At 46.8% G+C, this 26,588-nt stretch overlaps 1 protein-coding gene across 23 annotated transcripts in view; it reads left to right on the forward strand.

The window, feature by feature from the left end:
- Window positions 1-26,588, forward strand: part of PPARA (peroxisome proliferator activated receptor alpha) — a 66,350-nt gene that overhangs the window by 30,319 nt on the left and 9,443 nt on the right. For 12 of the 23 annotated variants that reach the window (XR_002804487.2, XM_070253554.1, XM_023630982.2 and 9 more), the window contains 4 exons: window positions 14,875-15,118; window positions 21,501-21,661; window positions 23,417-23,555; window positions 24,324-24,526. Coding sequence is in view for 21 of the 23 variants with exons in the window: in XM_070253554.1 (XP_070109655.1) it covers window positions 14,911-15,118; window positions 21,501-21,661; window positions 23,417-23,555; window positions 24,324-24,526 (711 nt within the window). In the remaining 2 variants the exon portion in view is untranslated. Of the gene's footprint in view, window positions 1-14,871; window positions 15,119-21,500; window positions 21,662-23,416; window positions 23,560-24,323; window positions 24,527-26,588 lie in introns of those variants that run through there. The other 11 variants (XR_011433431.1, XM_070253558.1, XM_070253552.1 and 8 more) reach the window with 3 other exon arrangements.

The following is a 26,588-nucleotide window of genomic DNA, read 5'->3' on the forward strand; positions in this document are numbered from 1 at the left end:
CTAAGGAATAGATAATTCCAGTTCTACATAAAATCTCCCAGAAAATTTAAGAGGGGGGAATACTTTGCAATTCATTCCATGAGACCAGCAATATCTGATACCAAAACTAGACAAAGGCATTACGAGTAAAGAAAACTAAAGACCAATATCTCTTGTGAACATAGATGCAAAAATTCTAAACAAAACTTTAGGGCATTGAATTCAACAATATATAGAAAGACTATTATATCATAGCCAAGTGAATGTCAGCCTAGAAATGCAAGGATGGTTTAATAGTAAAAAATTAATGTAATTCATTCTTTTAACAGAATGAAAAGGAAAAGCTTTTTTATCATTTCAATAGATACGGAAAAAGCATTTGATAAAATTTCGTACTTGTTACTAATAAAAACAACTGCTTTTTTACAAAGGTGCAAAGACAATTCAGTAGATAAAGGACAATGTTTTTCAACAGATGGTGCCAGCACAATTGGTTATCCATATGCCCAAAGGGAACTTTGGTCTGTACCTCACACTATATACAAAAATTAACTCAAAATAGATCATAAATCTAAATGTAAAATGTGAAACTATAAAACTTCTAGAAGAAAACACAGGAGAAAATCTTTGTGACCTTGGATTAAGCAAAGATTTAATAGCTATGCCAGCAATAGCACCATCCATAAAAGAAAAAAATGAATTAGTTGGACTTCATCAAAATGAAAACTTTTGCTCTTCAAAAGACAGTTTCATCAAAATGAAAACACGAATTATAGACTGAGAAGAAATCTTTGTAAAGCATAAACCTGATAAATGCAGAATACAGTAAAAACTCTCAAAATTTCACCTGTAATTTTTTAAATGGGCAAGAGATTTGAACAGACATTTCCCCAAAGAAGATAGATGGATAGCCAATAAGCATGTGAAAATGCTCAACATCACTAGTCATCAGGACAAGGCAAATGACCCTACAACCCCCCTGCTGCTGTTTCTCACAGCTTCTGCAGTGGTGGTAGGATAGCACTGCACGCCCAGGGGAATGGCCAAAATTACAAAGACTGAGCATACGAAATGTTGGCCATGATGTGGAGGAGCTGGAACTCTCATGCAGTGCTGGTGGAAATGTAAAGTGATACAAACACTTTGGAAAACAGATTGGCAATTTCTTAAAAAGGTAAACAAACATCTGCCATTTGATCCAGCAATCCCATACCTAGGTATTTAGCCAAGAGGAAAGAAAGCATATGTCCATATGGAGACGGTACGTGAGTGTTTATAGCTGCTCTCTGTCATAGCCAAAACTTGGAAACAATCCAGATGTCCACCCACAGGTGAATGGATAGTCAAACTGTGCTTGCCCACACGTTGGAACAGTACTTTGCGACAAAGAGGTATGAGCTACTGATACACGCAACAACGTGGATGAATCTTGAAATAATTATGCTGAGTGAAAGAAACCAGTCAAAATGAGTACATATTGTATATGCTATTTATATAAAACTCTAGAAAATGCAAACTGGTGTGTAGTGACAGAAAGCAGACCAGTGGTGATGGAGGCATCGGGGGCAAGAGGGAGAGATTATAAATGGGCACGAGGAACATTTTGGGGGTCATGGATGTGTTCACTATCTTGATTGTGATGGTGGTTTCACAGGTGTGAAACTTATGTCAAAGTATGTCAAACCTTATCAAATTGCATGTTTTATTTATTTATTTAAAGATTGGCTCTGAGCTAACATCTATTGCCAATCTTTTTTTTCTTTCTTTTTTTCTCCTTCCCCTTAAAGCCTCCAGTACATAGTTGTATATTATTTTTTTTAAAGATTTTACTTTTCCTTTTTCTCCCCAAAGCCCCCCAGTACATAGTTGTGTATTTTTAGTTGTGGGTCCTTCTAGTTGTGGCATGTGGGACGCTGCCTCAGCATGGCTTCATGAGCAGTGCCATGTCCGTGCCCAGGATTCGAACTGGTGAAACCCTGGGCTGCCAAAGCAGAGCATGCAAACTTAACCACTCGGCCATGGGGCCGGCCCCATAGTTGTATATTCTAGTTGCAGCTCCTTCTGGTTCTGGTTCTGCTGTGCGGGACGCTGCCTCAGCATGGCCTGATGAGCGGTGCTATGTCTGCATGGTGAGATCCGGGGCCACCTAAGCGGGGCGTGCTGACTTAACCACTCGTCCACGGGGCCAGACCCTTAAATTGCATACTTTAAATAGGTACAGATTATTTTATGCCAATTATATGTCAATAAAGTCAGTTTTAAAAAACAAAACAGAACAAAATGATTGGCTGATAACTGGCGCTGGAACTGGGTCTTGGGTCTGAGGTCTTCGGCTAAGCACTCAAGCACTTCCTCTCAAGTGGCCCAACGTGAAGACGCTTACAGAAGCGCCTCCATCAGCGGAAGGAGTAGACAGTTCTCCATGAAATATGCAAACCGTTAGCAGCGTGAGTACTAGGAATTCCAGTAATCCTCTGGATTTCATTTTGCCGTTACGTTAAACCTCCAATCTTTACTTTAAAAGCAAATCAGAATAATTCTGGGTTTTTTTCCCCTCATCTCTAAACTTTACTAAAGACTCTAGCAAAGAATTATATTCATGCCACAGGCCGTCTCCTCTTAATGTAGATAAACTGGGAAGGAAAAACAGCTTGCAGGTGATTCAGAAACTAGATTATCAAATCGCTAACTCGTTGATGGTTGGATTGAAAGCAGGGAAACATTAGCCCTGGGAGATGTTACGCAGTAAGTTATACAGAGGATTATAGCATGGTAGTTAGGAGCGGTAGTTAGGAGCAGAAACTGGAAGCTGGTGGCTGGATTCAAACCCCAGGCAGCTGGTTCGGTGACCCTGGGCGCATTATTGTAACGTCTCTGTACTTGTTTCCTTCTCTGCAAAGTAAACGTTGAAGAGTGCCTCCCTTGTGGAGTGGTTGTAAGGATGAAATGAGTTAATACGTGCTCGGCACATGGTGAGGACTCAAGGAGTGTCAGCCACCGTCATCAGCGTCAACAAAATCTCCAATTTATAGCAGCGTTGTGTCTGAATAATAGCTGGTGATGACACGGTCCTAAAGTTGGCCCGCAAAGTTCTATGAAACTATTAACATGATGCCAGTGAAGTGCAAGCAACTTCTAACGCTGCACTATAAGTTAGACGTCTAGAAAGGGTGCCGTGAGTTAAATTCCATAACTCCATAAAAGGCCATGGTCCCCAATAATCACCCCCAATATAACATCAGTACCGCGTGTGACAGCGGGAAGGATTCTAGAGTCTGAGAGAGACACGGTTACCCAACTACAAGAATAGGAAGCTTCCCGCCCTCCTGCCTGATGGATGGTTTATCTGAATACAGAGTTAGGAGTTGGAAGTAATTTTCCTTCAGCATTTTAAAGGTCCTTCGCTTCCAGTGCTGCTGTTGAGAAGTCCAGAAGCATTCTGACGCTGGATCTTTTCCATGTGACGTGTTTTCCCCCCTCTGAAAGCTCATAGGATCCTGTAGCATCTTCTCTTTGCCCCCAGTGTGTTCTGAAATTTCCCAGTGATCTGCCTCGATGTGGGGCTGTATCCATCCGTTCGTTGGGAAGGTGGTGGACTCTTTCACCCTGGAAACTTACAGCCTTCATTTCTGGGAAATATTCTTGAGTCCTCTCGCGGCTAATCCCCTTGGCCTGTCTTCCCAGCCCTCTGCTGGGACGGCTTCATTTGGGTGAGTCTCCCTCCCGGACTGGTCCTCTTGCTTTCTTCTCTGTCGTCTTGCATTTCCCATCGCTGTCTTTTCATTTCTTTCTCCTGAAGATTATCTTCGAGCCCCTCTGCTAAGTTTGTGATCATATTATTAATTCCCGAGAGGCTTTTGTTCCCTGAATGCTCCTTTTGGTGGCCTGCTCATCTCTTTCCATGAGTGCAGTGTCCTCTCTTTCCAAGGATGTTAATAACGTTCCCCTGCTGGCTTTGTGGCTTTCTTTCTCCTGTGTATTCTTTTCTCCACGTCCAGCTTCCTGTATTCGTTTGTTTGATGTCCGCTTGCCTTCCTCAGGGGTCTGTGACTTGGGGTCGTCTACTTTTGTGTAAAAGTGAGGAACTAAAAGGCTGACTGCGGTCTTGGGCAGAAGGGTGAGATGACCATTGGGCTTCCTTGTGGAGATCAGGCTGGGAGGGGTGCGGATGGGCTCCTGATATGCTGACCCTCAGTGCTTGAGAGCTTCCTTCTTCTTAAGTGAAGATACCCCCCAGATAAAATGTTTCAACCCCCTGCCGTGGAAGGAGAGGTGGAGGGAGGGAGCCCCAGAACTCCGTGTTCTGCAGGGAAGAAGCTCCAGGCTGGGAGTCAGCGTTCCAGATGCAGGAACTCACCGAATGTCCGCTTGTGCTTGGGTTGTGGAGCCCCTGCCTTCGCCTGTGTCTGCTGGCCGCCCCCAGTTCAGATCCCGGTTCAAGTTGACCCTTCCCAGAGAATCAAGCCCCCAGTGGCCTGTTAGGACCGGCTGCCAGCGGGGTGGATGGGGGAGGGGATGGAGGACTGGCCTGCTGCTCAGAGCTTCTGCCCGTCCCCCCGCTTCCCCCTACTGGGCGCCGGGAGGTGCTGGGGCGCCTCGTACCCCATTTCCTGAGCTCCCGGGGTCTGCAGGACTAACCACGTGCTTCTTGCTTTTCCCACGGCTGGTTGTTTGCATTCTGCTTTCTCGTTTTTGCCTCCGTCTGCTTTCCAGCCTCCAGATGTTTCTATTGCTGTCTCCTCCCTGCTCTTCTCTTCTTCATGGATTTGTACTTTTTGTTTTTGTTTTTTTTAAATCTCTTTACTGTGGTTTCAGAGGGGATTCAGAAAAGAGTGAAACTAAACACATAGAATTCACCGCTGCATCTCCAAGGCCACCTCTCTTTTACAGAGAAGGAAATGGAGGCTAGAAGCGTTAAGCAAACGGTCGAGGAGCTCAGTGTTGCACAGCTGGTGAGCAGTGCTGGCCGTTTCCACCAACTCCAAAACCTGCACTTCCTAATTATGAGGCTAAGACTAAATTTTGAATTTAAAAAAAGTTCTGCAAAGCTCAGCTTCCATTTACTTCCTGAGTGTGCTAACTGCATTTCTTCTTTGAAGCTGCAACCTCCCCCACACGGCACTCGGTGCCGGCTCTTATTCTGTCTCCTGGGTGATTATTGGGGAACGCCTCTTGCCGTCCACCATCCCCCCCAAAGACTTTGGACTCCTTAAGGGTTAAGAGCTATGTCCTAGTCAGCTGTCTCCCCAAAGTGCCTAATGCAGGCCGTGCACAGGCCAATAACGCTGGAGAGAAACGATAGGAATAAAGTTATCACGTGACATGTCCATTATCTAACTAGAACTGCTCAGGAGAAGTGTTTCCTTTTCCTCTCTCCTTATCCTTATGGAGAAGGATGAAGCCAATGAAAATATTATATTGAATATCCCAGATTTGAGCTTTTTTCTTCCCTTTGACTAATTTGCCATAGAGCGGAACACAGAATGAGAAGAACAGGCATCCATTGTTAGTCGAGCAGGAAAAGCGGAAGGCACACGCTCACTTTGTACCTTAGTGTTATTCATACAAATGTCAAAAAAGTGCTTCTCACCTTGCAGGAGGCTGAACTGTATCGGCCAAGTCATTATCCTGAGTGCGGGCTGCTGAGGAGTTCCCAGAAGGTTCCCTGGGCCTCGCGGGCGCTGGGTGCTCAGAGCCATGCTGGGCAGCTTTTCTCTCATCAGAAACTTCTGGTATTTACCAGTTCCCATAACTTTCTAAGAAGAGTGAGGATCGTTTCCCTCCGGAGTTCCCTGGCTTCCGGACTCTGTTGTGGACCCTGTTCTGTTCTTCTGGTGCTGCTTTTTGTCCGACTTTGAAGAAGTGGAAATACATTCAGAACTTGTCTGCTCTGACAAAATCCAATACCGTTGACTTAATCTAAAAACCGAAGCAGAAAGTTTTAGAAATGGACATATCTCTTTATCAGCTTCTTCTGTCAACAAAACCAAAACTGACCTCCAGGATATACAGCTTCACCAGAAGTCGTTATCTTGCTCCCTGGCTCCTCGGGTCGGAGCACATTCGGACTTCCGCTGAGTTGGCCCCAAAAGCTAAGGAAAAAGGGGAGGAACTTTTCTCTGTCCTTTAAAACCAGTATCACACGTTCGTCAGCGACTCTAGACACTGTAGGATCGGCAGTATAGAAATATGGTGAGATAGAAACACAATATTCTAAAATAGAAATACAATAATAAGTAAAGTAGAAGTACATTCTGAAATATCCTAAAATAGAAATTCACTATGTAGCTGGATGCCATCTGTCAGCTTGAGTAATCTGCTTCGTGTTGTGTGATTTTGTTTAAGTAACTGAAGTCCTTCATGTGTCTCAGACATTTATCCTTGGTTACTTGCAGTTTCTACTCTGAATTTTGTCTTCTTCCCCTTCCGTTTGTGGTTCAGCTCAGTGCATCCAAGGGTGTATTTTGTGCAATACGCTTGAATAAGGCCTGGTCTTGCCTTAGGGGACATTCTAGTTCGAGGAAGAGCAGCCAGGCAGAGGGAAGAGCGTGGTGAAAGGATAAAGGTGTGGGGTGGGGGTGAGGACGAGGGATTCCCAGGAGGGAAGGAGGGAGGAGAACCCCCATGTCCGGTCCATCGTCCGCAAACATTCAGAACAAGCTGCATGTGCATTTTACCAACCCCGATTTACAGTTATTGAAACTGAGGTGCAAGTATTCAAGGTCATGGAGAGCACTGCCCTCTCCCCTGAGGACGGGGCTTGATCTTGCCTAGATGCTGCTGCTAATGGGAACTGTACGGGTGAACACCGTCAGCTCCGTCGGAACCTCCCGCAAGAGGAGATGAGGTTGACAGAGGCCAAGCCCGTGTGTCCCTCAGATGCCGTAAACACTGGTTTACGTCTGACCTTGCCATCTTTCCACCTCCCAGCAGTCTCTTCACCCCGGAAACCTGCTCCTCTCTTCATATTCCGGATTTCGTGGATGTCACCTCACCTGCCCAGTTACTGAAGCCAAAGCACAGGTTTACGTAGACTGTGTCCCAGATCCCTGGTCCAGTCGGCCACCAGCTGTCCGTGTTAGCTCCTCGTCTTCTTCCAGTCCTCCCGGCCTCCCCAGATCAGCTCCCAGGGGCATCGTCACCTCTCACGGGGACAGTTACGACAGCCTCATAAGGAGTCTTGCTGCTTCTCGCCTTGTCCTCTTTAAATCCAGGTCACCCCCTGCTGCCAGGACAATCCCAGTGCAGACCTTCCCACGCCACACTCCTGCTCAGCGCCCTTTCGTGACTCCTTCCTGCTTGTTGGGTAAAGTGCACCGTGGGGAGCACTGCCGTCCTCTCCACCTTCTGCAGCCTCATCTCTGGCCACTTCCTCCTTGTGCTACATCAAAAACGGTCACAAATTCTCCGAGGCTCCCCCCAGCAAAGGTAGGGTTTATTCCCCCTTGGATCTGAGCTTGCCTCGTGACTCACTGGGACCCACAGAATGTGGCAGAAGTGATGTTGTATAATTTACAAGTGAGCCCTCACTGTTTCTGCACTCGCTCTCTGGGAATATTCTGGCATCTTAAGAAGCCCTGACTGGCCTCTGGGCGGATGAAGGACCTCCTGATGAGAAAGACCGACCGCAGCCAGCACCGACCTCCGCCAACCATCCAGCTGTGGTCACGCTGCCAGATGAGCACAGCTGTACGAGTCACCCCAGAAGGCCCAGCCAGCTGAGCCCAGCCCAAATCGCTGACCCAGAATTGTCAGCAAATAAAGTGGTTTTGTTTTAAGCCACTGGATTTTAGGGTTGTTTGTTATGCAGTGATGCGTACCTGACACAGTTCTCAAAGTGGATTGGCCAGCCATTCTCAACAGCTTATTCAACGAGGTTTTAGGTTGTATGTGCACAGAGGCTGTTCCCTTTTCCTAGAAATGCCCGTTACCCTCTTATCTGTCATTATTTTCTGCTGCATTCCTTCCTTCCTTCCTTCCTTCCTGCCTCCCTCCCTCCCTCCTTCCTTCCTTGCTTCCTTCCTTCCTTCCTTCCTTTTTTGAAGAAGATTAGCCCTTAGCTAACATCTGCTGCCAATCCTCCTCTTTTTTTGCTAAGGAAGACTGGCCCTGAGCTCACATCTGTGCCCATCTTCCTCTACTTTATATGTGGGACGTCTGTCACAGCATGGCTTGCCAAGCAGTGCCATGTCCGCACCTAGGATCCAAACCAGCAAACCCTGGGCCACGGAAGTGGAATGTGCACACTTAACCACTGTGCCACCGGGCCAGCCCCTCTGCTACATTTCTTTCTAATGACCTTTTGGGGTTCCACTTGAGAGTCCCTTCCTTTAGGGAGCCTCCCTGACCCTCCTGGACTCCCCAGGTAGCACGCATCATGCAGCCTCTACAATCATTTGTTTATTTGTGTCTCCCCTTCACCTATCAGCTGGGCAAATTCTTTGTCTCTGAACCTCTGCATTTTATCCTCTATAAATTCGGCCAATACTCCCCCACCCTGCCCTGGTATTGGGAAGATTAAAGAAACAGTGCGTGGAACTGATTGAGGGCCTGGCCCATGGTGGGGCTCCATCAATGTTGCTTGTCGCCTTTTCCCTCCCCTCCAGCCCCATCCCATCTCCCTACTCACTGTCCTGCGGCTGTGGTCCCTCCAAGGCCGAGATTGCCTCTCTGCGTCTGTCCTCCTATGTTAGGAGTCACCAGCTCAGGTGCACACTCATCTGTTCCATGGAGTTCATGAAACGTGGCCTCCATCCCAAAGGGAACCATCTGTTTAGCTCTGAAAATGAAGGCTCAGCCTGATAAAATTTGCCTGTTGAGTGTCTGATACATTTCTGCCAAAACCCATTAGGCCGTCGTTGTTCTGGAATGTCTTCATTCAGTTCTGTAACGGGCAAGGCCCTTGGTCCTCCGTCGCTTCTCCGTCATCTGGCTAGTGAACGCTTCCACGTCTTCCCCGTTGCTGCTGGTTCCGTCCGTATTGGGTCAAAGCCTTTGTGTGGTAGATGGGAATTTCTTTTCCGTTGGCTTTCGATTCTGTGACAGGCTTCTCAGCTCACTCAGATTTCATTGCAGCAGACACAAAATGTGTCCCCAGTTGCAGCCTCCCTTTCTTTTGACATCCCCACCAACAAAGGTAAGATTCCGTTTAAAAACAATAAGTCCACTTCCAGGAAAATGGGAAAGAGTGTTGGGTTTGAAGTGAAGTAATAAATACTATCACATAGTGTGACCTTTGTGTAAAATTGGGGGAATTTCTCTTGGAAATGGTTGAGAACGTTCTTTTTGCCCCTGTACAGAGAAAGGTACAGAGGCTCGCAGCTACTCTTTTGTGCCACGTTGAACTTGTCACCCATTTCACCTGCCAAATTCTTTTGATTACAAAATTTTAAGGTGTTGGGCATTTTGAGGAAAGCTCTAGATCGCTCTGGTTAAGCCTGTGTGCTGTGCGGACTATTCCTAATGCCTTTGAATTAATTCATTAACAGCCAGTCATTAGCTTCTTTACCACTGCTGTTCCCTGGTACTTTTTTCTTCCGTGTTAAATATTTCTGTAGGCAAGTTCTGTACTTACTTACTTAACAGGTGAATCATTCTACAGGTGGTAATGATTAATCTACTTCGGTGAATTCCTGGGGCCAGGTAAAGGTACAGAGGGCATTTTAGGATTCTTTTGTTTATTTTAAAATGTTGTTTAAATCCTAGCCCACAAATTAAGCCAAAAGGCTTCTAAATATTAAATACGATCTCTAGAAAGTATACAGAAAAGTATAAAGAATCTGACAAGGTGGTGAATGAGAACTGGTGGAAAACAAAAATTCATTGATAGTTGTCTTACCTGCCACATAAATGGTACTCCTTTGACAAAATTTCCACCTTTTACCTTTAAATCACTCAATGAAGTCTTCTCAGGCTTAATTTAGCAACGGAGAATGTGAAGAGATTTGTACGAGGTGGCCCTTATTAAGCGTGATAATCGGAGAGGGTTCACAGTACAATAAACTAGGGTTGGTTACAGAAAGACGAGTAGAGCAGAGTCAAAGTCTAATGTTTGTGGCTGTTCATCCCGACCCTTTTGTGTCCGAGATAAGTTAGGAGTGTGAAAATTCAAGCCCAATTTCATGTATTCTTTTTCTTGAGTATCTGATTCCGTAGCATAAAAACCATTTTGATAGCTCACTGTTATTTAATGTTTAACTTCAGGAGGTGTTTAGGGAGGATCTTCTGGGTCTAAGAAACCCTGTTAACAATGTGGGGGCGCAAAGATGGGTAAGATACAGTAATGCCCTGGGAGCCGGCAAGACAGTGGTCCAATCCGATGACGAAGGTTCTTTATGCCTTCAAAGCACCTAATTGGTGTTATCACAGAGCGTTTGCCAAGTTCTCTGTTGCTCCTGAGGTAGAGAGTCAGTTGATGGTCTGTGCGTGCCTTTACCTGCATCTGTATTGAGCACCTCCTGTGCGCCCAGCGTGGGCACGGTCCTCTCCCTGGGGATACAGTGTTGACGAGCAGCTCGTCTGCTCCCTGCATCCCCGTCTGAAGCATCCTCTTTCCTGCCCACAGGCTTCTTTGTTCACTATTTTGCTTTGATTTGATTTGTCCTCTTGCTTTGTCCTTCAGTCCCTGCGATGATTGCGATTCACTCTGCAAATCTGTGATCACTTTCCCAACACAGAACCACTCTGACTTCTGCTCTAGATGTCCTTAGGGTTTGTTGTCTTTGGACGCCTGTGTGTGCCGTTTTGCCCTCAGGGTGACGGCAGCCTGTAGATGCTAACGCAGAGCCGGGTGAGTTCTCACACACCTTCACCAGGTTGCTGATGGAGTAATTCGTGAGTGCGGTCTATACCAGCCTTAGCTAAGTGTTAGAAATGGAAATCGAACACCTACTGCACAGTGGAGATTGTGCCAGAAGTACGGATACAAAGATTAGCAAAATACATTCCTTACCCTCGGGGAACATATATAGTGGGAGACAGATGTGAAAAGTTCCAATACTGCATGTCATTAGGGCTCTGTCAGAACTGGGCCCAAGGTGCCATGGGAACCCAGAGGGGAGTGTGCCGAGCCCTCCCTGGCTTCACAAACTGAGAGCTCATTACACCATTAATAACTCATTTTAGCTAATCTTCCAAAATGGAAAATACCTTAGTGTGAAAGGTTATCAATTAATGTTACAATTCTTCCAGTGTTTTCACCTGCCCTATGTTTAGGTAACATAAAACAGTAACAGAATTCTCTGTTTCTTCGTTTCTTTTCTTTTTGATTTCTTTTTTTCCCGTTTTGGTGAGGAAGACTAGCCCTGAGCTAACATCTGTGCCCATCTTCTTCTACTTTATATGGCTCAATGAGTGGTGTGTGGGTCCACAGCCAGGATCTGAACCCACGAACCCTGGGCTGCTGAAGCAGAGCTCATGAACCCAACTACTGCACCACCGGGCCAGCCCCTTGATTTCTTTTTTTTTTTAAATATTCTGTAGTTTTCGTATACTCTGCTCCATGGTTCTCAAAGGATTATTTTGTTTTGTTTTTTCAAAGGATTATTTTGATTGCAAATGTTCAGTTACTAAGACCTGAAGATTGAATTGCAGCAGTTTCCATTTGTTTCGATATACAGGGTGCAGCTCTAACATTTCGACTGGATGGGGAAAGAAATGCATTGAGAAACCCAGCAGGCCTCAGGTGAAGGAGGAATGCCAGGATTACACAGAACATCACGTCTGCCGGGACGAGGACTGAGCCACTCCTTTTCTCAGTTTTCCTTTGCCCCCTGGCTCATATCTCGGCTCGTGTGAAACTCTCTGTGCCAGAAACCGAGGAGCTATTTCACTTCCATCTGCGTTTGCTTGTCCTTTCTCCAGTCGTTTTGTCTTGCCTCCTGGGCCAGATTGGCAGCTGCTGAGAAAACACATTGTTTTCTGCACCTCTTTGTCACTCCAGAGCACTGGGGGCGTAGGACACAGTGACTGGCCCTGGTCCGCTCTTCTCCGTGAAGCAGGCTGTGGCACTGTTATGTGGATGTTAGAGGCGGGGGCTTCCAGTGGTATTTCTGCTCCCTGAGCAGAAGCCATAGTGATGGGGCAGAGCCAGGTGCCAGAGCCTGCCGGGAGCCACAGGGCAGGTGGGTAGAGTGTGTGCCCGTTCGGCCTCAGCCCTTTACCTGGGGACGCGTTCAAAGGGAACTGTTCCTTATCTGCTGTAGCTGGAAGCAAGAAAGGGCCAGCGTGTCCAGTGATCTGTGCAAAAGCCAGTCCCCTGGCCAGAGTTCAGGTGTTACGTCACTCTTTGGAGGGACTTTATCTCCTTCACCTCTTCATGAACAGGAAGACTGATGTTCTGTAAATAAATCTCAAGTTTGCTTTGAAAGCGACTGAAAAGTAAGATGATAAGATCTCAAAACATTCCGACTCCCTGATTGTAACGACAAGGAAACTAACATCATGACGTTAGTTCCTCCTGTTCCGGCTCTCCCGGCTGGAAGATGGAATACCTGCGGGAGTAAAAGGCTGCCGTCCGCGCGCTTCCATCGCGGCACCGAGACTCTGAGGGGTGGAGGAAGAGGTGGTCCCGCTCCAGCGGTAACACAGCCTCTGCCCAGTTAGCTGATATCTATTAGGCTGGACTTTATGGTTAATGTAGTAAGTTAGTGACCACAGTTTTGAACCTTTTGTTCATGGTGAAAAATACTTTAAGTGCTGCTTACCCCATTATCTTGCTTGCCATTTGAGGAAATCTTTCTTCAGATATAATGCAGAATAAAATACGATAGAAAAATGCGCAGATTCACAGCCTGATTTATACTAATAGATTATAGAGAAAGAAGGTCTTCAAATCCCCTGAAAGATTAGTGATGCTGTTATAGTTTTCCTTGTGTGTTGTTGTCGACTATGATAACTTATGGTCAGAATTCCAAGCATGAGATGTGAATCTCACAGATGTGTGGATTGTACCCATCTTTCGTTTCTAAAGGAAACCAAACATCCCTTCACCTTTGCACTTAAGTTACTATTTCCTTTGAGCAAGGCTGAAGTGTGAAAATGATTTTACACGAGGACCTTCCACAGATTTGCTCTGGAATAGTATTCTCACTCCACCCCAAGAGCCTGGCGTTCTGTGGTCACGATGGATGGTAACCGTATGCACCCCTTCTGGTCCTCTCTGCCATGCGAGCTGTGGGCTTCACTGACCATTTCAGATGGGAAACAATTTCGGAACCTAAATGTCACCTCGTCAGCCTCATTGGGTGATGAGTGACTCTGCCGGGCTCAGAGGAGTGGACCTGGAGTGCAGCCTGAGGAAGGCGGAGAAGGGAGGGCAGCTCAGGAGGGTGGAGCCGGGTGAAGGCCCAGAGATGGAGCTGTGCAGGCAAGGCCTGCGATAGGAAGGAAGGACAAGGCGATAGCCCAGCGCCGCTGATGCCGTGGGCACAGGGGGACGGGAAAAGGGCTAGACCAGGAGGGGCCACGCCGTGAGGGCCCCACTGCTGTGCTGAGGAGCCTGGGCTCTAGTCTGGACGTCACAGGAAGTGGTTTCACGAGTCTGAGCGAGAACAGGAAGCCGGCCAGCATGGGAAGAACCGTTGTTTTGATTTTGTACCTGTCACTTTGCTGGAGCCAGCCTAACAAAGTCCCACAGACCAGGCAGCTTAAACAACAGACATTTATTTCCTCACAGTCCTGGAGGCTGGAAATCCCAGATCAGAGCGTCAGCAGCTCTGGTGTCTCCCGAGGCCTCGCTCCTTGGCTTGCGGGTAGCTTCCTTCTGGCTGTGACCTCACGTGGTCTTCCCGCTGTGCACGTGCATCCCTGGGGTCTCTTTTTAAGTGTCCGGATTTCCTCTTCTTATAAGGATCCCAGTAAGATTCGATTAGGGCCAGCTTTAAAGACCCCATTTTAGCATCCTCACCTCTTTGAAGACTTTATCTCCAAATACAGCCACATTCTGAGGTCCTGGGGGTTAGGACCCCAGCATATGAATTTGGGGGGGGACACAGTTCAGCCCATAACAGGCCCACATGGAGAGGGTTCTTTCGTTTGCTAGTTGAAACAGTCCAGCTTTGTCAGGGACTCGCCCATGTAGATTTTTAGAACTGTACAATGTGTTTTTTACAGCGCAGTCATTTTTTTAGGAATACCTACATGACTTACCCTGTGGGCACAAGGGGAACGCATGAGCTTGCACCCAGGGTGTGTACCGACTGCTCGTCCCTCCTGCTTCCCTGCCCCTCAGCCTGAGTCACACTGGCCCGATCCTTCTTGGGATGTACTGACTGGCGTGCTTCCATCCTGGGGCTTGCTCTTACTGTTCGCTTTGCTGGGGCATTCTCCCCCAAGACATCGGCTCAGCTCACTCCCTCGATCCTTCAGGTCCCTACTGTCCCCGAGTCAGGGAGGCCTTCCTTGGCCTCCTGGTGTACAGCAGTGTCCACTCCCCAGCCATTTGTCCTGCATGATCGGGTCACCATCAGACATTCCGTAGGTGTGTTTGTTGACTTGCTCACTGTGTCCCCACTGGAAGGGGTGTCTGGGGAGCAGGGATTTTGTGTCCGTGGCAGGTTTTTTCCATCTCAGATACAGTGGATCGAGGTCAGCACACAGTGTGCACTCAGAGAGAATGAATGGTTCCTGGACTATCGGCTCTGGCTCCTTAAACATTTTGCGTTGGAAGATTTTCATTTTCTTAGAGTGCTTACCAAGATGCAAGCTGAGAACAGGTGGTCAACAAAGTTGCTTTTTAGATTATGGATTTAGATTGTGAATTATGAATTTAGATTATGGATTTAGATTATGAATTATGAATTCAGGTTCATCTTCATTGACCAATGATGTTTTCATTCAGAGAAAACCAGTTCTCCTCTGCTGTTTTCACCAATTGCTTCTCCCTCCTCCCAGTAGGTCGGAGCACGTTGCGAGATCAGTGCGTCTGTCGCGATGGTGGACACGGAAAGCCCGATTTGCCCTCTCTCCCCTCTCGAGGCTGATGATCTGGACAGCCCGTTATCGGAAGGATTCCTTCAAGAAATGGGAAACATCCAAGAGCTCTCGCAGTCCATTGGCGAGGACAGTTGCGGAAGCTTTAGTTTTACAGAATACCAGTATTTAGGAAGTGGTCCAGGATCAGATGGATCTGTTATTACAGGTGAGTGTGCTGTCTCCCAGAAAGCTTTATTTAGAAATGTTCTTTCCACAGAGGAAATTGTTCTCTCTAGCCGGACAAGGAGTCGCGTCCTTCTGCAGGGAAATCTCAGACAAGGGAAAGCATCGCCTCCAGGGCCGCTGGGCCCTGCAGCTTTTAAGCTGTGTCTCGCTTCTCATCGTATGCCTTCCTTCAAAGGCTGCGCACAAGTCAAATCATGCTGGGCATCCAGTCGAGATGGTCGGCTGCACTTTAAAGATGCTGTGAGTTTATATTTCTTAGAAGCAGAGACTCCTGTTGTAGTAAAAATGATGCCCTTTTCTCTGGAAATGTCTGTGAAGCCCCTCCCTCCTTCCTGCACCGCGTTAGGAACTACATCAGGTATCGGGCAAGGTGGGTACAAAGCAATGAAGTGCGGGGTCTGCTCAGCTGACCTGCGGTGTTGTTGGCAAAGAGGAAATCACGAAGCAGCCCACCCTTCCAGGCGACGTTTAAGCCAGCCCCGGATAACGTGGTATGAACTGCAGCCTCGCTGTGACGGGAGCTCCCTCTGGATGGACTTGGCTCCGCCAGGCTTCTTGGAGAGGAGGGTCTTGGGTCGAGACTGAAGGCGTTGAATGTGGATTAGCCGGGAGGAGGAGCTGTGCTTGGTGACGAGGCGTGTGTACGGTCTTCCACTGTGAGCGTGGAACAGAGGGGCTCTCGGGCAGTCGAGAGAAGGTTCTCCCTGGCGGCGCTTGGTGGAAGTCTCTGCTCATGCCCTTCCACGCCTGCCCGTGTGTCAGGTTCGCGGCCTGGAATGCATTTCTGCCAGCTGTCTTCTCGCTTCCTCCCACTCCCTGAAGATCATTTCAGTGACTGTGCCGACCCTCGAGGCAGGGCAAGGGAGCGTTTGCGCTCTGCTGGAAGCGGTGTGCTGACCACTGCGTGGAGACGGCACCTGGACGCGTGTGTGCTCTGAACCCCAGCAAGCCCACGGGGTGCAGCCAGCATTGAAAGGGAGACGTGCAAGAGGGCGTGCATTGCAGCCGTGTTCGTGATCTCAAAGAACGGAAACAAGGCAATAGCTGCACTGTGGGAGGTCCTACCGCTGCACTGTGGGAGGTCCTACGGTGGGAGACTTTATAGCAACTTAAAAGGATGAACTAGCTCCCCGTGTGTCAACAGGAGTCCGTCTAAAAAGCAGTGTCGAATGAAAATAAACAAGCTCGAGGCCATCTTCAGTGTGATTCAGTTCATGTGACGTCTCAAACGCCAGGCAGTGCGCCAGCTTTAAAGTCTTGGGCGGCTCCCGAGAGAGACAGAGGTGGGACTGGGGAGGGGTCTTCAGGGGCTTTAACTCTCTCCAGGTTGTACTTTTGAAAAAAGACATGAGGCGGTGGGCTGAAACATTACCATTTGTAAATCTGGGTGGTGGGTATTATACTGTATGTTTTTCTACATGTTGGAAATACTTTAAGAAAAATCAAAAGAGTGGGAAAGAGCATTCCTGGCAGAAGAAAAAGGCAGCATGTGCCAGGGCTCTCCTCATCCTCACAAACGCTCAGTGAGAAAGCTTGTTGTGGTTGTTTTCCAAAGATGGGAATAAACTCGGAGAAATTAGGTAAGTTGGCTGGGTCACACAGCCAGAAGGAGAGGGTGCCGAGACTCGACCCCACGCTTCTCAGCTGGCTCTGAAGCCGAGCTCTGTGCACGTTAGCATGAGCGTCCCTTTTGAAAGCCAGCGGTGTTCCCAGCTTAGTAAATCAGCAGTCACGCCATCCATGTGAGACCATGAGGACATGACAGGTTAGTGGACTCGGGGGACCTGCATGGCCCAGCAGCCTTTGTAGTGTCCCTGACGGACCTTTAACAATGGTTCAAGCTTTGATTCCCTTTCTCACGACACGTTAGAGGGGATGTGCTTTGGGGGAAAAGAGCAAGCATGCGGGGTGATGGCAGCCTCCAGAAACAGTCAGGGAGGGGAGCAAGGAAATTCCTCCATGGTGTGGGACTGCCTTGAAGAGCCCAGGCAGGTCACCGCGTGGTCAGCTTGCACTAGTGACAGTGACAGCCCAGGTTACCGAGTGCTGTGTGAGCCACCGCACATACCTTATCTCACTGAATCCCAAGAACAACGCTTTAAGTTCGTTGTTCTATTTAATGAAGGAGGCAGGCCCCAGGACATTGGGACATGCTGGAGATCAAAACCCAGGTCTTAACCCCTCAGAATGGGTCCTTTATTCCCCACATTATAGCCACACCGCCTGCTGGTCAGTTGTTTTCTTATATTGACTATTTTTCAGAAAATTGTTATTTTTTTCTTTTATCTGGATTTGAAAAGATTTATCTGTTTTTTGTTCATTTTTTTCCTTCTTTTTAAGGAAGGCAGTTTTTTTTCCCTTCTTTGGAAAAAATGTAGTCCCTTTTATAATGAAAGAATTCAGGAGTATACTTTTTTCTTTGGGTCAGCCAAACCCTAGAGGTTGTTCTGAAATAAAGAATTTATGTGAATGGGGTGGATGTGCAGTTATAAAGCCTCTGGAAAGTTCTCTCCCAGCAGGGAACGGGAGGGGTGCAGAGACGCCCTCCTGCCTTCTCCAGGAGGAGTCCAGAGAGTGACACTCTGCCTATGCTTTCTCTCTCCCAGAGCCTCGCCCTCGAACAGGAGGAATCTGAAATTATGTTCTTCTGTCTAATTTAATTCAAGGTTCCTTTGCTAAAACTAGTGTCTTTTAGCTCATTGTCAAGAACTACAATCTAAAATAGATTTCTAACTCATCTGAAAGTTCTGACACAGATAAGACTTGGGAATTTCGTATAAACTGGCCTTGTGGTCTGCACAGTCCATGGAAAGCCACAATCGAGCCAGCTCCACGAGCTGACACGCACTTTCCCGTCTCAGTAAATTACAGACAAGTTCTTACGGGGAGAGAAAGCCCTCCAAATTGGTCTTTAACCAATTCCAACAAACTTTATAGCAAAAAGACAAAAAGGGAACTTACAAAAAAGTGGCCACATGGAAGTGTAGTGGACACACATCCTTCACTTTGGGCCACTGGCTGTTGGGGTGGGGGTGCGATCGTCCACGTGTGCTTCCTTCCAGCTTCTCCTTACTGTTGGTACTCATCCTTTTGGTTGTTTGGAATCATCTCATAATTCTTAAAATCGTGCTTTGTTTCCTTTGCAGGTTTTTCAGTGTTGTTGTTACCAGCTAGTTTGAGACATAAGGTTATTTCTTATTTGCAAATTAGATTTTTCTTCTTCGTATCTGATCCTTTGGGTGATATTTCTAAGTTATGTAAATTGCTCACACGGAAGTGCCGTATAGACAGCGTATTCACTTTAGACTTTACTCGAAGAGATGGCCTGGCTGAGGCTGCTTGCTCAACCAATCTGTCTTTACCTCTATTTTTCTTAGGAGCCTTATTGGCGTACAGTAAACTGCACTTATTTAAAGTGTATCATTTGATGAGCACACACACACATTTTTGCATGTGAAACCATCACCCCATCATAATAGTGACCAGACCCCAAAATTTCCTGGCGTCCTTTTATAATCTCTCTTTTCCCCTCTCATGCCTCCCTCCCTCTGAGTAACCACTGCTCTGCTGTCCATCCTTATAGATCTGTGTGTATTTCCTAGAACTTTATATAAATGGAATCATACACTGTGTGCTTTTGAGTCTGGCTTCTTTCACTCGGAAAGATCATTCTGGGATTAAGCCATGCAGTAGCCTGACTCAGTAGTTCCCATCTTTCATCCGGCGTGTGGCTGTGCCGCTGTTTGCCTATACAGGCACCTGTCCGTGTGGATGGACATTTGAGTTGTTTCCAGGTTCTGGCAGTCACACGTGGAGCTGCTGTGAGCATTTGTGCCCAAGTCTCTGTGTGGACTTGTGCTCTCGCTTCTCTCCGTCATGCCTCAGGCGGAATGGCCGCGACTTACGGCACACATTTGTGTAGCTACTTAAGAAACTGCCAGAAGCTTTTCCAAAGTGCCGTCCCATTTTACATTCCCACCTGTAGCGCGAGTCCAGTTCCTCCGCACTGTCGTCAGCACGGTCAGGCTTTGGCATCTCAGCCATTCTAGCGGGTGTGATGTGTGCGGTCTTTCATCTAGCTTCCTGAACATTTAAAATACAGTCATAATAACTTTTTTAAATGTCTTGTCTACAAATTCTATCATCTGTGTCATTTCTAGGTCACTTTCAGTTCATTGGTTTTTCTCCTCATCATGGGGTATATTTTTCTGCCTTTTTGCATGTTTTGTAATTTTTTTATTGGATGCCATATATTGTGAACTTTGTTGGTGATTGGTGTTTTTGTATTCCCATAAATATTTTTGAGTTTTGTTTGGGACGCAGTTAAGTTACTTAAAACATGATCCGCTCAGATCTGGTTGTTAAGGTTTGTTGGATGGAACCGCGGCAGTGTCGACTCTCAAGGCGATTTTGCCCCACTCCTAAAGCAAAGCCCTTTTGAGTGCTTCACCCAATGCCCTATGCATTCTGAGATTCTCCACTCTGAGGTGGAGGAACAGGACTTACCCAGCCCCATGTGAGTCCTGGGTATTGTTCCTTCTAAGCAGTTCACCTTCCTACAGGAGTGTCTTTTCCTTTAGGCTCTTACGGCTCACAGAGCAAAGACGCATATGTGTGTATCCTAACCAGTGTATATGCACATAATCTGTAGATATTTCTACATGTAGCCATCTGTATCTATATGAAGTTAAACATGAGTTCATACTGATGTCTGCAACTCTAATCCATCACCACATGGATCATTCTAGACTCCTTCTTTGCTTACCTGTAAGCTCACACTCCAATAATAAGAAACCTGGTTGCCACCATCCACCATTCAGTTAATCGCTTGTTCATTTCCAGTGTACGTGTACAGTGCTGCACAGGTAGCCCCGGGGGAAGCAACTGTATCAGCTAACGCCCAGCGCTTATGTGCAGTTCCTTTTGCCTTTAGTCTTACAGATGCCACTCGTTTCCAAGGTCACTTAGGGCACCTTCTTCCCACCTCCCTCAGTGAGGTTGTTTCATTTAGTTGTGATGCAGTTCGATTGTTTTGTCGCGTTCTGCCTTCCTTCCTGGAATCCTAACCCTGCTGACTCATCTTTGCTTCATTTGTACACATTACGATTCACTCTGTACTGTGAAGTTCTGTGGGTTTTGGCAGATGCGAACTCTCATGTGTTCACCACTACGCTTTCATGTGAATAGTCTCACCACTTCGCCTATTCAACCCTGCCTCCCCCATGCCCACCCAGCAACTGGTCTTTGTACCCTTCTGCCTTTCCCAGTTATCATATGTTTAAAATCATACAGTAGATAGCCTTTTCAGACTGGCCTTTTGTTTATCCATTCACCTATAAAAGGGCATCTTGGTTGTGTCTAATTCTTAGCGATGAAGAGTGAAGCTCCTATAAACAGTCTTGGAAGTTTTTTGTGTGGACATCGTTTTCAGATTGCTTGGGCGATCTCCAGGAGTGTAATTCCTATAAGACTGTTTTGCTGCCTAAGAAACCACCAGACAGTCTTCCCAAGTGGCTGTTATTTGCATTCCCACGGCAATAAATCAAAGTGCCCGTTGTTCCACATCCTTGCCAGCAATTGGTGTTGCCAGTTTTTTTGGATTTTAGCTGTTATAATAGGTATGCAGTGAGTCTCATTGTTGTTTGAATCGCAGTTTCCTGATGACCAGTGATGTGGAGCATCTTTTCATATGCTTACTTGCTGTCTGTATATCTTCTTCGGTGAGGTGTCTCTTCAGATCTTTTGGCCATTATTGAGTTGTTCGTTTTATTATTGTTGAGTTTTAAGCCTTCTTTGTATATTTTGGTTACAAGTCTTTTATCAGATGTGTTTTACAGATACTTCCTCCCAGTCTGTGGCTTGTCTTTTCATTTTCTTAATAGTCTCTTGCAGAGCAGAAGTTTTTAATTTTAAGAAAGTCCAATTTATTTTTTTTTCTTCCATGGGTTATGTTTCTGGTGTTGCACACATGGATTTTGATACTGGTGCAATTTACTGAGCTAACAGTTGCAGACCAGCTGGAAGGAAGCAAACACAGTAACAGGTTCTCTGTAGGATGCATCGAGTGGGGAGGGCTTGGGGAGCCCGGGGTGGAGGGATCTGTGAGGCAGCCGATGTGCAGCTCCAGAACCCAGGGACCCCTCAGCAAGAGCTCTGGGGATGGCAGCACGATGGTAATCGTATGAGCACAGAGCAGGTGGGACAGCCTCAGGCAGGGGCCGACTTAGGACGGCAGCTCTGCCCATTAGCTGACGCCCCCTCCCTCAATACCTCACATGCAAAACCCTAGCCTCATAGACCTGACTTAGACATAGGATGGGGATGCCGTGACTGTTTGCACATCTTTCCTCTTCTGTTCTCAGATACCCTTTCACCCGCTTCGAGTCCCTCGTCAGTCACTTATCCTGTGGTTCCTGGCAGCACCGATGAATCTTCCAGCACAGCATTGAACATCGAGTGTAGGATCTGTGGGGACAAAGCCTCGGGGTACCATTACGGAGTTCATGCCTGTGAAGGCTGCAAGGTGCGTGGACCCTGGAGGAGGAGAAAGGTGGCTGGCTTCAGGGACCGTGTGTGCTTCCTTTTGTCTTATACACAAATGTTCGTCGTGACTAAAACAGATCTGCAAAAAATCATAGATAAGAAACTGACCTAAATAACACATTAATTTCCCTCTTCCGAGGGTCTACGGCGCATTGTTGGACTGAACTTTGTAAATAACTTGAAGTGTGTTCCTTAATGACCCTTTCGTTTGAACATGGGGTCAGAGAGTTTTTGCCCACTTTTTCTCTCGATCCTCACCAGAAGGTCAGGTAGGATAGTGGATCTCATGGCCATCAGAGATGTCGAGTGTCTTGCTCAGGATCCCACAGCACATGCCAGGTGAGGACCAGACCCAGTGCAGTTTCCTCCTGCAGCTGCTCCCGACTCCCCCAGCAGTCCCTTCCTGCACGTCAGGGGTCTCTCCACCCAAACCGTGGGCGCCATTGTGCTCACCCTCATTCTTATGCCCGCTCAGCTGGACCTCTAAACGTGTGTGACCCAAGGCCAGCAAGCCACGCCCTCCAGTATTCTGCCCACTGCATCACTGGCCCTTCTATGACTTTCCAGCATGATGAGAAGGACCACATACTCTTATATCCTGAGCCTCCCCTGAATCATCGCATACTTTTAGAATGATGTGTACATTCTCAGGTTTGGCCCTTCACGGATATGATACATGGGAGATCCGGTAATCTGAGTGTGGGGTTAAAATCAGAAATCCCCTTTCCTTGCGCACGCTGGGGTGTTTCCTAACTTTGGAAAATGCCGCAGCCTTTCATGGCATGCTACCTAATCTGCATTATGAAACCCTAGCCCTCTGCCCTGGGCCAGGCCTGGCCTCAGAGGTCTGCTCACAGGCCGAGTGGACCACATTTGTGGGGCATCGCTGTATCCTGACATTTAAAACCCTCTCTCCTCACCCCTCCTCATCATCCCATACGTTCTTTGGCCATCCTACTTTACAAACCTACATACCGATCAAGTGAAGACATCAGCCTTCTTAGATTCCCCAAGAAACGGCTGCCCCTTCTCATGCGGGCCGGTCAGAACCCCCCACATCAGAAATATGCAAGAATGACTGCAAAGCAGAGAGGAAAAAAGAACCCAACGCAGATAGAAAGTCCCTCCCAAGTTAGAAAAACATGTACCTTTAAAAAAGCTGCTTGCAAAGTGGCCTTTTCTGCATGGCCATGGTTTCATTACTTTTGTTTAGTTTTATCTTTTGTGTACTAAATACTAAAGTTGTTTCTTACTGGCGAAAGTTTAAGATGCTTTTATAAAGCTAGAAAATTGTTTACAAACAGCTGGCTGCTGTTTACTATATTTTATTATAATTTCTGTCTTTAAGGGAGTTAATATTCTCTTACGAAAATGCCTAGAAAGTTTTTCGTCACAAATATGGTATGTTATACAAGAGGAAAAAGTTACGTTTGTATAAATCTGAACAGGGCCGAGTGACTCTTTAGGAGACTATAATTGTGTCTTCCCGAGCCAGATGAGGACATTTTGAACTTATTTGAGTCCACCTCATTTTACTGTTTTTCATTTTACGTGTTATGAAATTTAACGTTTTCAATTTGTCCCAATTATGTCAGACTTTTTAGAAGAGCTATTTCTCTAAACTTACTTCATTTTGAAAGAAATAATAAATGAACGGTAAGAACTGTGGATGAAGCAACAGCATTGATTCGCTAGTGGGTCGTTCTCTTCAACAAACTGTGTGTTGACCGCACAGGGCTTCTTCCGGCGGACGATTCGACTGAAGCTGGTATATGACAAATGTGAACGTAGCTGCAAGATCCAGAAAAAGAATCGAAATAAGTGCCAATATTGTCGTTTTCACAAGTGCCTTTCGGTTGGGATGTCCCATAATGGTAGGTAAGGCTGCCTACTGCATTTTCCCAGTCCATGCCTCAGTTCACCTTCCTTGTTGAGTTGAAATGGACTGTCTTTTGAATGAATGTTCAACAGTTAATACTCACATTATTTTGTAACCGTAATACCTTAAGAAAATAAAAGTCTCAAATAGCTGAGATTGAGCTGAGCACTTGGGATCACGGTTAGAAACTTCAGATAAGACGGTGATAGAGGATAGTAAAACCGATCGGAAGTCACTGCGGATGTCTCTATGTTCATATCGTACATATGAGGCTTGTGCCATTTTAAACATTTTAACATATTATGAATTTCATTTATTCAATCAGACTCTAATTTTAGAACATGCTAATTACTACATGAAGGTAAATTTACAATAACTAGTTCATGAGAAGGGCATGTCTACCTTCTGGGAAAAGAAAAACATTATGTAAGCTCATTGTAAAGCTTATTTCCATCTCCTTAACCTAAAGGATCAATTAACGAGAGTAAGCGGCCTTAAGCCCATCCTACTGGTGAAATGAGTAATGTTGTTACCTTTTAACCTTTTTAAAAAGTCCGGGATTTATGGAGTTTGAGTTTTGCCTTCATCTCTCCAAAGCACGAAGTTGGATCGTGTTGAGAAGTGGATTTCAACTTGCCCGCAAATTTTTATTCATTGTTTAGTTCATGGTGCGAACTTTTCGTTCGGCTGTTAGTCATTATCCCGAGCTGTGTTGTTCATTTCTGTTTGTTTTCCGTTGTTCCATTCTCTCCCAACTCCCCAGCAATTCGCTTCGGACGAATGCCAAGATCTGAAAAAGCAAAACTGAAAGCAGAAATTCTTACATGTGAACATGACATGGAAGACGCCGAAACCGCAGATCTCAAGTCTCTTGCCAAGAGAATTTACGAGGCCTACTTGAAGAACTTCAACATGAACAAGGTCAAGGCGCGGGTCATCCTCGCGGGGAAAGCCAGCAACCATCCAGTAGGTGTTTTCCTGCTGTTTCTTACGAGTCTACAGCGTTCTATTGGCAACCTGTCAACTAGAGTCCTAGACAAGGATTGAGGAAACATGTGTGAAATGTTGAGAAAATAATATTTATTCCCAAGGCAAACCGAAGACAATGGAGTGGAAACGTTTTCCTCAGAGACTCTGAGATGTAGCTTAACAACAACTCCTGTCTTCTGGGTTTGAGCCACCTCAGAGCTCCTAGCAACCAAGTTATTATAATGGCTATGTAATTAATACACTAAAAAAAACCTGAATAGCTTGCCAGATTCTAGAGTCGTTTCTTAAGTACATTTTTAAAAAAATCCCTATTTTAATGCTAGAAAATGAAACCATTCACTTCCCACTCAAAACGTGCCTTTGCCTCCCTTCTCCTAAAACCACTCCGTCCTTTCCTCTGTCCCACCCCTCGCCCCGCCCCGCCCCCCTTCTTTTTCTTCAACAAGAAGGCAGTGACATCTCAGGGCTTAGAAAGGGTCGTTTCTTTACGGAAACTTCAGTGTCTTTTTGGACAGTTCTGGACCTTTTCAGTAGCAACTGTGAGTGTCCCTCGTGGACCCCCAGTGCTTCATCACCGCCTGGCCTCGCGTCGTCTGCCCCCACCCCACGGTGACCTCAGTCTCTGTCTCCATTGCAGAACTAATCTCAGAGCTCCCTTCAAAGAGGGGGCTGGTCCACGGCTGGCAAATAAAGATATTTTGCCGTTTTGCTATGGACATGGTGAAACAGGTTTAATTTGTACTAATGAATAGCTTGAAGCAATCCTTACTGGGAATTATGAGCTGGAATTTTTAGTCACAGGAAAATAAAGTATTTCACAAGCTGCTTACTTTCATGAACAAACCAAACCCCTTTTTTACTGCATCTCTTAATTCTTCAGTGAATTCTCTAGTTAAATAGGCTGAGACGCCCCAGAAGGGTTCGAGCAAAGTCTATTAAGTTGGTAAAACCGCACCCAAGCTGGGCGGCCCAGAGGCTCCTTCCTGGAGCACAAGGGTGAAGGCAAAGTGAGTTTTAACTTTGAATTTCTATCCTGGAAATGATTGGTATAGCCCCAAATTAGAGTTTTGGTCTCTTTTAGATCTCTCTGAGAGCTTCTATTTCTCCAATGGAGTCTCAAAATTTAAAGCAAACTTAAAAGTCATCTTTTCTCTTAGCTAAACACTCTTGGTTAACATTGATCTGCTTCCCATCGAGTACCCTCTGCACGCCCACTGGGATCCCCAGGCCTTGAAGGAGCCCCGTCACCCTCGGCCGGAGCCGCCGAGGCCTGGGCACTGGAGGACCCTCGCGCACAGTTCCTCTTGGAGAGGAATCTTTATTTTGTTCTTAAGGAAACAAATAACAGACCAGTCGTCTAGGATTAGGCTTCACCGTATCGGAAAAACAGAATTTGGTGTATTGCCTGCCCCCGCCCCCACCTCCAGACCAGAGCACCTTGACAAGGTCCCGTCTGACAGGGAGTGTCCAGGGTCGCTTACTGTGTCTGACTGCACTGCTGCTCCAGGCTGAGCTCACACCCCACCCGTGTCCTCTGTGTGTGAGAGGCACGGCTCTCTCGTCTCCTCACCCAGCCCCGTGCACCCCAGAGCTCAGAGCTCCCAACAGGGGCCACAGTCTCTGCTTTTCTGTCTGTGCTCAGTCTGGAGGAAGAGCTGACAGGTGGCACGCCCACTGCCACTGCTGGAGTCTCTTCACAGAGCCCTGGTTTTGTCACTGCAGTCAGTGGATGTCGGGACCATGGCCTGCATTTCTTCCATGGTTTGGAAGGCACTTCAGTCTGTTGGTGGGAAGCGGGTCGGAGAGACCAAGCTTGGTCCCTGGCATATTCACCTTGACCTGCGCTCACCCCTCAGTAAGCTTTTCATGAAAGTTGCGACCTGGGAGGATGTGACAGCCCTCAGTGATGCTCAGGGACATGGAGTGGGTCAGAGAAGCGGAGTCTGTTTTGCAGACATCCAAGTCTGCAGGCTTGGGGTGCTTCGGAGAGGCTGTGTCTAATGTTAACATGGCTGCAGAGGGGGCGCCAACCCACCAG

The sequence above is a fragment of the Equus caballus genome, chromosome 28, assembly GCF_041296265.1.
Source record: "Equus caballus isolate H_3958 breed thoroughbred chromosome 28, TB-T2T, whole genome shotgun sequence".
Lineage (NCBI taxonomy): Eukaryota > Metazoa > Chordata > Mammalia > Perissodactyla > Equidae > Equus > Equus caballus.